The following is a 12,881-nucleotide window of genomic DNA, read 5'->3' on the forward strand; positions in this document are numbered from 1 at the left end:
TTTCTGGATTTTTTTTCTCATTTTGTCTGTCATAGTTGAAGTGTACCTATGATGAAAATTATAGGCCTCTCTCATCTTTTTAAGTGGGAGAACTTGCACAATTGGTGGCTGACTAAATACTTTTTTTGCCCCACTGTATATACAGTATAAAAAGGTAGCACAGGGGTTGGTACTTAATGGAGGGAAATGTGTCTGTGATGATTAATTATACAGTTAATAAGAACTGTTGCACCTACAAACTTATTCAGTCCAAATGGATCTGAATGTCACATTACCGACTCTGTAGCCTCGTTTTAATACGAAGTCTAGAATTTAAGCAAGGTTAGGGCAAAAAACTTTGTCTGACAAACCTAATGCTAACGACCCTGTCCAAAAATCCGTTATAGGGGTTCTCGGTAACGGCTGGACGGATCATGACGAGATGCGGGGGAGTGTGTTGTGTACCTCCAATCAAATTGATATCCCAATTTAAAAATGTTCATGGACAATAATGAAGACGTGTAGTACCTGCTGAGTCCTAGAGAGGGCAGCAGTAAGACCATGAAGATGAGGAAGGTGTAACATTTATGCATTGTGGTCCTGTTCTCTCCAGACCTAATTAGAATACACGGACAAATCAAAATGATCCACATTACACATTGGCAAATACAGAATACAAGAGCTATCCGGTCTAAATAGGTTAGCCAGGTCCCAGATCAGTTTGTGCTGGTTTTGCCAACTCCTACATAGTGACAAGCAGATCTGGGACCAGACGTGTTAGATACACAGTAGAAAAGATCAACATTTACTGTGTGTGTGGTACCGTGTCCAGTGTGTTTGTGAGTGGTACCGTGTCCAGTGTGTGTGTGAGTGGTACCGTGTCCAGTGTGAGTGGTACCGTGTCCAGTGTGTGTGTGAGTGGTACCGTGTCCAGTGTGAGTGGTACCGTGTCCAGTGTGTGTGTGAGTGGTACCGTGTCCAGTGTGTGTGTGAGTGGTACCGTGTCCTGTGTGTGGTACCGTGTCCAGTGTGTGTGGTACCGTGTCCAGTGTGTGTGTGAGTGGTACCGTGTCCAGTGTCTGTGTGAGTGGTACCGTGTCCAGTGTCTGTGTGAGTGGTACCGTGTCCAGTGTCTGTGTGAGTGGTACCGTGTCCAGTGTGTGTGTGAGTGGTACCGTGTCCAGTGTGAGTGTGTGAGTGGTACCGTGTCCAGTGTGAGTGTGTGAGTGGTACCGTGTCCAGTGTGAGTGGTACCGTGTCCAGTATGTGTGTGTGAGTGGTACCGTGTCCAGTATGTGTGTGTGAGTGGTACCGTGTCCAGTGTGATTGGTACCGTGTCCAGTGTGTGTGTGAGTGGTACCGTGTCCAGTGTGTGTGTGAGTGGTACCGTGTCCAGTGGGCCTCGAAGAAGGCCGAGTAGTACACGATGGTGGGTAGCAGGGCGGAGAAGGCCCACAGCAGCAGGGTGGGGAAGAACTGAGTCACAATGGGGTTCTGGAGGAGGAGAGGAAGAGGGAGGAGGAAGAAGAGGGAGGAGGAGGAAGATGGAGAGGAAGTAAGAGGAGGACGAGGATGAGGAGGAGGATGAGAAAAGAAGGAGAGATAGAAGGGGAGGAGGGAAAAATTTAAGATCAAGGTGAACAGTTAAGGTTAGGAATAGTACACAGATGAATGCCCTTTTCCCACTATAGTGTCAACCAAACCGTACTCTGCTGGCTCTGATAGTTCCAGCACAGTGGTTGTGTAACCAGGCCAGTGCAGTACAGCTTGGCTTGAAAAGGGTCAAACTGAGGCTGCCTCCCAAATAGGACTTTATTTCTTTATATAGTGCACTAAATAGGGAATAGGGTGCCATAAGAGGGAATAGGGTGCCATAATAGGGAATAGGGTGCCATAATAGGGAATAGGGTGCCATAATAGGGAATAGGGTGCCATAATAGGGAATAGGGTGCCATAAGAGGGAATAGGGTGCCATAAGAGGGAATAGGGTGCCATAATAGGGAATAGGGTGCCATAATAGGGAATAGGGTGCCATTTGGGACGCCGTCTTATGGTCGACCTCCTGAGCTTCACTAAGAGAGGTCAAAGGTGACTCACGTTGAGGTACTCGACAGGCTTGGTGACGTTGAACTTGTCCATGGTGGAGATGATGATGGCAGGGGTTGTGAGGAAGAAGAGGAGGAGGAAGAGGATACAGTTGATGATGAAGCATCTCAGCCACCAGGGGAACCCTCCTACTGACAGATGCTCCCTGGGAGAAAACAGGAGAGGACAGGTCAATCAATCAATCACCAGGGGAACCCAGATGCTCCCTGGGAGAAACATGAAGAGGACAGGTCAATCAATAAATCACCAGGGGAACCCAGATGCTCCCTGGGATAAACATGAAGAGGACAGGTCAATCAATCAATTCAAGAATAGAACTTTGCTGTCTGTATGTTGGGCCAGGTGTTTGGTGGGGCCAGATTGTTTGGCTAGGTTTGGTTGGGCCAGGTGTTTGGTTGGGCCAGGTGTTTTGGTTGGTTTTGGTTGGGCCAGGGGTTTTGGTTGGGTTTGGTTGGGCCAGGTGTTTTGGTTGGGTTTGGTTGGGCCAGGGGTTTTGGTTGGGCCAGGGGTTTTGGTTGGGCCAGGGGTTTTGGTTGGGTTTGGTTGGGCCAGGTGTTTTGGTTGGGTTTGGTTGGGCCAGGTGTTTTGGTTGGGCCAGGGGTTTTGGTTGGGCCAGGGGTTTTGGTTGGGTTTGGTTGGGCCAGGTGTTTTGGTTGGGTTTGGTTGGGCCAGGTGTTTTGGTTGGGCCAGCTGTTTTGATTGGGCCAGGTGTTTAAGTTGGTTTTACTACCCTGCATTTCCATCATTTGACCTCAAGAGGCTGAAAAAGCACCTTCTCAGCACCTTCTGTCAATTAATACCATGATCACCTAACCACATCCATTTACCCCCCCCCCCCGCGAGAAAACATTTAAGTGTCCTCCGTCATGACAGCAAAGATTTTTAAAATGACGTTCATTTCCTGCAATTATACACATTTTACCATAGAGTTGAGGGAAATGTTTGCTGTTTTTAATAAGATAACTGATCAGTGATTGCTGATGCATAATCACTATTATCACGTAATTGGTCCCCAGGTCTACAAAAGGAGGGGCTGCAGGCCTCCAGTTGTAATTGGTCCACAGGTCTACAAAAGGAGGGGCTGCAGGCCTCCAGCTGTGATTGGTCCACAGGTCTACAAAAGGAGGGGCTGCAGGCCTCCAGCTGTGATTGGTCCACAGGTCTACAAAAGGAGGGCCTGCAGGCCTCCAGCTGTGATTGGTCCACAGGTCTACAAAAGGAGGGCCTGCAGGCCTGCAGTTGCCCATCTAACTGAATTATCCAATTAGTCTCAAATAAATTCCCAACCATGTGGACCACCTTAAAATTAACATGTTTGCCAACACTTACGCTCATCAGCAGCCGACGCTTCAGCCTAATGCATCAAACTATTAGCCGGGGACATTATCAACATAAACCTTTAACTTATTCATGGTCTTTTATCAACATTATATGAGAATAATAGGCATTTTATCTACAAAAATGTAGTTTATCTCCAAACAAAAAATAAGTAGCTATTTTAATTTCACTATAGAAATACATGTAAAAATATACAGGCTGAGGATCTGGTTTTTGCAAGCGCCAACATACCTCTGGAAAAAGTTGACAATCCCAAAATGCACGCATTCATTAACACACATGTAAAGAATGTAATGTAACATGTAAAAGACTAAATAATAACAGACAAATCCACTGACACACAAGACCAACGTGTTCTTCTTATGTTATAGGACAGCTAGGTGAAGATGTTGTTCTAGCTGACACAGTGTATTGACAGCTAGGTGAAGATGTTGTTCTGGCTGACACAGTGTATTGACAGCTAGGTGAAGACGTTAGATGTTGTTCTAGCTGACACAGTGTATTGACAGCTAGGTGAAGATGTTGTTCTGGCTGACACAGTGTATTGACAGCTAGGTGAAGACGTTAGATGTTGTTCTAGCTGACACAGTGTATTGACAGCTAGGTGAAGATGTTGTTCTGGCTGACACAGTGTATTGACAGCTAGGTGAAGACGTTAGATGTTGTTCTGGCTGACACAGTGTATTGACAGCTAGGTGAAGATGTTAGATGTTGTTCTAGCTGACACAGTGTATTGACAGCTAGGTGAAGATGTTGTTCTGGCTGACACAGTGTATTGACAGCTAGGTGAAGACGTTGTTGAAGCGCCTTTGGCAGCGATTACAGCCTCAAGTCTTCTTGGGTATGACGCTACAAGCTTGGTACGCCTGTATTTGGGGAGTTTCTCCCATTCTTCTCTGCAGATCCTCTCAAGCTCTGTCAGGTTGGATGGGGAGCGTTGCTGCACGGTCATTTTCAGGTCTCTCCAGAGATGTTCGATTGGGTTGTCATGCGCCTTTTACTGAGGAGTGGCCACTCTACCATGAAGGCCTGATTGGTGGAGTTTCCTTCTGGAGGGTTCTCCTATCTCCACAGAGGAATTCTGGAGCTCTGTCTAAAACCACTCTTGCAATAAAGGCCTTTGGAAAATCATATTAAATGTGATATATCGCCCAACAATACTTCACATACATACAGGACTGAGCCTGACACCTAGTGATGGTGCCAGATTACCGCCTCAGCCTGTGAGGTAATTTGATACTGGCACTCAGCAGTTGGATAATCATCTAGAGGGAAGAGAGAGACGGTTGCTCTAAAGTGGATGGAAATTGAATTACCCCAAGCTCTTAGATACTTAGAGGTGATTCTCTACATGTATCAAAGTCAAATAGATTCCCACAGGTACACTATTAACATCTGGCATAGGTGATGTCATCCTGACACACTCACTGAGTTAAGAGCTGTTCCAACCAGAACACAGTCCACAGTCTGGTGGTGACATCAGAACACACTCCACAGTCTGGTGGTGACATCATAACACACTCCACAGTCTGGTGGTGACATCATTACACAGTCCACAGTCTGGTGATGACATCATTACACACTCCACAGTTTGGATGTCTGGTGGTGACAACATAACCCACTGAACTCCCCAGAGAGGAAACATACATTAATCTGTGCTGTGATCTGTATTTGTTATGGATCCCCATTAGTTCCTGCCAAGGCAGCAGCTACTCTTCCTGGGGTTTATTATGGATCCCCACTAGTTCCTGCCAAGGCAGCAGCTACTCTTCCTGGGGTTTATTATGGATCCCCATTAGTTCCTGTCAAGGCAGCAGCTACTCTTCCTGGGGTTTATTAAGGATCCCCACTAGTTCCTGCCAAGGCAGCAGCTACTCTTCCTGGGGTTTATTATGAATCCCCATTAGTTCAGGCCAAGGCAGCAGCTACTCTTCCTGGGGTTTATTATGGATCCCCATTAGTTCCTGCCAAGGCAGCAGCTACTCTTCCTGGGGTTTATTATGAATCCCCATTAGTTCAGGCCAAGGCAGCAGCTACTCTTCCTGGGGTTTATTATGGATCCCCACTAGTTCCTGCCAAGGCAGCAGCTACTCTTCCTGGGGTTTATTATGAATCCCCATTCGTTCAGGCCAAGGCAGCAGCTACTCTTCCTGGGGTTTATTATGGATCCCCATTAGTTCCTGCCAAGGCAGCAGCTACTCTTCCTGGGGTTTATTATGAATCCCCATTAGTTCAGGCCAAGGCAGCAGCTACTCTTCCTGGGGTTTATTATAGATCCCCATTAGTTCAGGCCAAGGCAGCAGCTACTCTTCCTGGTGTTTGTTATGGATCCCCATTAGTGCCTGTCAAGGCAGCAGCTACTCTTCCTGGAGTTTATTATGGATCCCCATTAGTTCCTGCCAAGACAGCAGCTACTCTTCCTGGGGTGCAGCAAAATGAAGGCAGTTATATAATTTTAAAAACATTACAACACATGCCACTCCACCACGAACCTACAGTACAAAATCCATGTGTACGTGTGTCTATAGTGTGTATGTTATCGTGTGTCTATAGTGTGTATGTTATCGTGTGTCTACAGTGTGTATGTTATCGTGTGTGTGTGTATGCATGGGTCTGGGCCTGTGTTTGTGTCTATACACAGTCTCCGGTGTTCAATAGGGTGTATTTTTGTATCTGTTTTTTTAAATCAAATTTTACTGCGTGCATGAGTTCCAGTCATGGGACTTGTGTACATCCAAGGGCCAGCCGTGCTGCCCTGTTCTGAGCCTTTTGCAATTTTCCTAAGTCCCTCTGTGGCTCCTGACCACACGACTGAACAGTAGTCCAGGTGCAACAAAACTAGGACCTGTAGGACCTGCCGTGTTGATGGTGTTGTTAAGAAGCCAGAGCAACGCTTTATTATGGACAGACTTCTCCCCATCTTATCTATTGTTGTATCAATATGTTTTGACCATGACAGTTTACAATCCAGGGTTACTCCAAGCAATTTAGTCACCTCAACTTGCTCAATGTCCACATTATTCATTACAAAATGTGTTGAGGTTTAGTGAATGATTTGTCCCAAAAAAGCTTTTGAAATATTTAGGACTAACTTATTCCATGCCACCCATTATGAAACCAACTGCAGCTCTTTGTTAAGTGTTGCAGTCATTTCAGTCGCTGTAGTAGCTGATGTGTATAGTGTTGAGTCATCCGCATACATAGACACACTGGCTTTACTCAAAGCCATGTGGCATGTCGTTAGTAAAGATTGAAAAAAGTAAAGGGGCCTAGACAGCTGCCCTGAGGAATTCCTGATTCTACCTGGATTATGTTGTAGAGGCTTCCATTAAAGAACACCCTCTGGTCTGTTAGACAGGTCACTCTCTAGCCACAATATAGCAGAGGGTGTAAAGCCATAACACATACATTTTTCCAGCGGCAGACTATTAGCGATAATGTCTAAAGCCACACTGAAGTCTAATAAAGTGGGTGTGAAAATATTTCTATCATACATTTCTCTCAGCCAATAAGCAGTCGTTTGTGTAAGTGCTGTGTATGTTGAATGTCCTTCCCTATAAGCGTGCTGAAAGTCTGTTGTCAATGTGTTTACTGTAAAATAACCATATCTGGTCAAACACCATTTTTTTCAAGAAGTTTAACAGGCTGATTGGTTGGCTATTTGAGCCATTAAAGGGGGCTTTACTATTCTTAGGTATCGGAATTACTTTAACTTCCCTCCAGGCCTGAGGGGACACACTTTCTAGTAGGCTTAAATTGAAGATATGGCATACAGGAGTGGCAATATTGTGTGCTATCATCCTCAGTAATTTTCCATCCAGATTGTCAGACCCCGGTGGCTTGTCATTAACGATAGACAACCTCTTCTACACTTACTTTACGGAATTCAAAACTACAATGCTTGTCTTTTATAATTTGGCCAGATATACTTGGATGTGTAGTGTCAGCGTTCCTTGATTTCCAGCTTTCTCACATTCATTCCAATAGCAGAGTGATGAACGCGACTTGAAAAAATGGGAATTAGGGACTACAAAAATATTACCATTCCCACCTAACATTCCAACTAATACTACCATTCCCACTAACCATTCCCACTAACACCACCATTCCCACTAACACCACCATTCCCACTAACACTACCATTCCCAATAACACTACCATTCCCACCTACATCAACAACATAGGAATCATGACAAAACTTATTGTATGACCTCTTATACACTATATTAGGCCCAGCCTTTGGAACTGTGGTTTTCCTAGAGTATGGCTACTATATTGTGATCACTACATCCGATGGATCTGGATACTGCTTTAGAGCACATTTCTGCAGTGTTAATAAAGATGTGATCAATACATGTTGATGATTTCATTCCTGTACTGTTTGTAACTACCCTGGTAGGTTGACTGATAACCTGAACCAGGTTGTTTCTAACTACCCTGGTAGGTTGACTGATAACCTGAACCAGGCTGTTTGTAACTACCCTGGTAGGTTGACTGATAACCTGAACCAGGTTGTTTGTAAATACCCTGGTAGGTTGACTGATAACCTGAACCAGGCTGCAGGCACTAGTTACAGTTTGAAGCGTTTTCTTGACTGGGCAGCTTGATGAATATCTAAATCACCCAGAAAATATACCTTTCTGTTGACACCACATATATTACCCATTTGGGGCGGCAGATAGCCTAGTGGTTAGAGCGTTGGACTAGTAACCGGAAGGTTGCAGGATCGAATCCCTGAGCTGTCGTTCTGCTCCTGAACAAGGAAGTTAACCCACTGTTCCTAGGCCGTCATTGAAAATAAGAATTTGTTCTTAACTGACTTGCCTCGTTAAATAAAGGTAAAATAAATGTAAAAATATCAAGCATTTCACACGTTATACAGATGAACCTGTAGCCATATTACTTCAACAGTATTTAACATGATCGTCTCTAAGCTTCACAGGAATATAAATATATAAACATTATATATAATGTATATAATTATATAAACATATATATAATATAACACCTCCACCTCCTTTGACATTTCTGTATTTTCTGTAGATGTTATAACCTTGTATTGCTACCACTGTATCAAAGGTATTATCTAAGTGAGTTTCAGAGATCAGAATATGAATGTCATCTGTTTACAAGCAAGTTATTGATTTCATGAACCTTGTTTAAGCTACATATGTTAACGTGGGCCATTTTTTGCACTTTTCTGGGATGCTTGATTGTTTTTCATTGGTAGACATGCTCATGTTGTTTATGTTAGTGCAGGGTGGGCTGCACACAGTGGTCTTCCTACTAGGACACACCCCCTCAGTGGTCTTCCTACTAGGACACACCCCCTCAGTGGTCTTCCTACTAGGACACACCCCCTCAGTGCTAACAGTATAACTCTGGTTCATAGGCACATGATTACTGCATACAATAGCTGTAGGATCAGCAGAGGCATTCAGGGCCATAAATGAGGTTACTTACATTGTGTCTACCAACGCCCCTGGTATAATGTAGATGTACTGAAGCATTAAGACGACGGTAGGGATTAACTGAGCTGGACCTGGGTCATTGATAAGTCATTGTCTCAACACAGCCTTATAATGCTGTGAAAGGATCCTGGCTCCTGCGTTACAATGGTAGGGATTAACTGAGCTGGACCTGGGTCATTGATAAGTCATTGTCTCAACGCAGCCTTATAATGCTGTGAAAGGATCCAGGATCCTGCGTTACAATGGTAGGGATTAACTGAGCTGGACTGGACCTGGGTCATTGATAAGTCATTGTCTCAACACAGCCTTATAATGCTGTGAAAGGATCCTGGAACCCAAATGATGATCCCATCCTCTGTGTATGTGTGTTCTCACCAGTAGACGTTCTGTGGGTCTGGTGCGTAGCCGACCGTCCAGGAATATGTGTGAAGGTGCTGGCTGAAGGAAGAAGACCTGGGTTCCCTCCGACAGTGGCAGCCCTGACACTTACAAGCATTGTAGTCCTTCAGGATACTGAACAGGGAAACATTTACAAAGATGCCTTGATTAATGGTTACAAAACGCACAACAAGACAAACCTTGATTTCCAGCTTTCTCACATTCATTCCAATAGCAGAGTAACACTACCATTCCCACTAACACTACCATTCCCACTAACACTACCATTCCCACTAACACTACCATTCCCACTAACACTACCATTCCCACTAACACTACCATTCCAACTAACACTACCATTCCCACTAACACTACCATTCCCACTAACACTACCATTCCCACTAACACTACCATTCCCACTAACACTACCATTCCAACTAACACTACCATTCCCACTAACACTACCATTCCCACTAACACTACCATTCCCACTAACACTACCATTCCCACTAACACTACCATTCCCACTAACACTAACACTACCATTCCCACTAACACTAACACTACCATTCCCACTAACACTAACACTACCATTCCCACTAACACTACCATTCCTACTAACACTACCATTCCCACTAACACTACCATTCCCACTAACACTAACACTACCATTCCCACTAACACTAACACTACCATTCCCACTAACACTAACACTACCATTCCCACTAACACTACCATTCCCACTAACACTACCATTCCCACTAACACTACCATTCCCACTAACACTAACACTACCATTCCCACTAACACTACCATTCCTACTAACACTACCATTCCTACTAACACTACCATTCCTACTAACACTACCATTCCCACTAACATTCCCACTAACATTCCCACTAACACTAACACTACCATTCCCACTAACACTACCATTCCCACTAACACTACCATTCCCACTAACACTACCATTCCTACTAACACTACCATTCCCACTAACACTACCATTCCCACTAACACTACCATTCCCACTAACACTAACACTACCATTCCCACTAACACTACCATTCCTACTAACACTACCATTCCTACTAACACTACCATTCCTACTAACACTACCATTCCCACTAACATTCCCACTAACACTAACACTACCATTCCCACTAACACTACCATTCCCACTAACATTCCCACTAACACTACCATTCCCACTAACACTACCATTCCTACTAACACTACCATTCCCACTAACACTACCATTCCCACTAACACTACCATTCCCACTAACACTACCATTCCCACTAACACTACCATTCCCACTAACACTAACACTACCATTCCCACTAACACTACCATTCCCACTAACACTACCATTCCCACCAACACTACCATTCCCACTAACACTACCATTCCCACCTACCATTCCCACTAACTACCATTCCCACTAACCATTCCCACTAACCATTCCCACTAACACTACCACTCCCACTAACACTACCATTCCCACTTACCATTCCCACTAACACTACCATTCCCACTTACCATTCCCACTAACACTACCATTCCCACTAACACTACCATTCCCAATAACACTACCATTCCCAATAACACTACCATTCCCACTAACATTCCCACTAACACTACCATTCCCACTAACATTCCCACTAACACTACCATTCCCACTAACACTACCATTCCAACTTACGATTCCCACTAACACTACCATTCCCACTAACACTACCATTCCCACTAACATTCCCACTAACACTACCATTCCCACTAACACTACCATTCCAACTTACGATTCCCACTAACACTACCATTCCCACTAACACTACCATTCCCACTAACACTACCATTCCAACTTACCATTCCCACTTACCATTCCCACTAACACTACCATTGCAACTTACCATTCCAACTTCCCATTCCCACTTACCATTCCCACTAACACTACCATTCCAACTTACCATTCCAACTTACCATTCCCACTAACACTACCATTCCCACTAACATTCCCACTAACACTACCATTCCCACTAACACTACCATTCCCACTAACACTACCATTCCAACTTACCATTCCAACTTACCATTCCCACTAACACTACCATTCCCACTAACATTCCCACTAACACTACCATTCCCACTAGCACTACCATTCCCACTAACACTACCATTCCCACTAACACTACCATTCCAACTTACGATTCCCACTAACACTACCATTCCCACTAACACTACCATTCCCACTAACACTACCATTCCCACTAACACTACCATTCCCACTAACACTACCATTCCCACTAACACTACCATTCCCACTAACACTACCATTGCAACTTACCATTCCCACTAACACTACCATTCCAACTTACCATTCCCACTGACACTACCATTCCCAATAACGCTACCATTCCAACTTACCATTCCCACTAACACTACCATTCCCAATAACACTACCATTGCAACTTACCATTCCCACTAACACTACCATTCCCACTAACACTACCATTCAAACTTACCATTCCCACTAACACTACCATTCAAACTTACCATTCCCACTAACACTACCATTCCCAATAACACTACCATTGCAACTTACCATTCCCACTAACACTACCATTCCCACTAACACTACCATTGCAACTTACCATTCCCACTAACACTACCATTCCAACTTACCATTCCCACTGACACTACCATTCCCAATAACGCTACCATTCCAACTTACCATTCCCACTAACACTACCATTCCCAATAACACTACCATTCCAACTTACCATTCCCACTAACACTACCATTCCCACTAACACTACCATTCCCACTAACACTACCATTCCCACTAACACTACCATTCAAACTTACCATTCCCACTAACACTACCATTCCCACTAACATTCAAACTTACCATTCCCACTAGCACTACCATTCCCACTAACACTACCATTCCCACTAACACTACCATTCAAACTTACCATTCCCACTAACACTACCATTCCCACTAACACTACCATTCCCACTTAACACTACCATTCCCACTTAACACTACCATTCCCACTTAACACTACCATTCCCACTTAACACTACCATTCCCACTTAACACTACCATTCCCACTTAACACTACCATTCCCACTTAACACTACCATTCCCACTTAACACTACCATTCCCACTTAACATCTCATTCCATTTATTTCCGTCACAAATTCAAACATATACTGTCTCACTCTCTCTTACATAGCGGTCATGGCTTCGTTCTGGAAGGTAACGAAGGCCATTCCCAGCGGTTTACTGTTGACCTTCTCTTTCTCCTTCCTGTACTCCTCCTTCAGCTTGGACTCCAGCTTGGTGTAGTAACTAACTGCCTCCTCCTGTAGAATAGAGATGGTTAGTTAGGGGGCTTCTAGCTTGGTGTAGTAACTAACTGCCTCCTCCTGTAGAATAGAGATGGTTAGTTAGGGGGCTTCTAGCTTGGTGTAGCCTAGCCCTCTGGGTTATGGGTTGGACACCTTGCCCTCTGGGTTATGGGTTGGACACCTAGCCCTCTGGGTTATGGGTTGGACACCTAGCCCTCTGGGTTATGGGTTGGACACCTAGACCTCTGGGT

At 44.4% G+C, this 12,881-nt stretch overlaps 1 protein-coding gene across 2 annotated transcripts in view; it reads right to left on the reverse strand.

Moving 5' to 3' along the window:
- Positions 1–12,881, reverse strand: part of LOC110499566 (mechanosensitive cation channel TMEM63B) — an 88,715-nt gene that overhangs the window by 24,863 nt on the left and 50,971 nt on the right. For both annotated transcript variants that reach the window (XM_090213183.1, XM_090213184.1), the window contains 5 exons: positions 12,512–12,645; positions 9,270–9,407; positions 2,077–2,230; positions 1,367–1,473; positions 508–594 (listed from right to left, as the gene is read on the reverse strand). In XM_090213183.1, the coding sequence (XP_090069309.1) occupies positions 508–594; positions 1,367–1,473; positions 2,077–2,230; positions 9,270–9,407; positions 12,512–12,645 (620 nt within the window). The remainder of the gene's footprint in view (positions 1–507; positions 595–1,366; positions 1,474–2,076; positions 2,231–9,269; positions 9,408–12,511; positions 12,646–12,881) is intronic.

Source organism: Oncorhynchus mykiss, chromosome 20 (genome assembly GCF_057628025.1).
Source record: "Oncorhynchus mykiss isolate SJ-2025 chromosome 20, ASM5762802v1, whole genome shotgun sequence".
Lineage (NCBI taxonomy): Eukaryota > Metazoa > Chordata > Actinopteri > Salmoniformes > Salmonidae > Oncorhynchus > Oncorhynchus mykiss.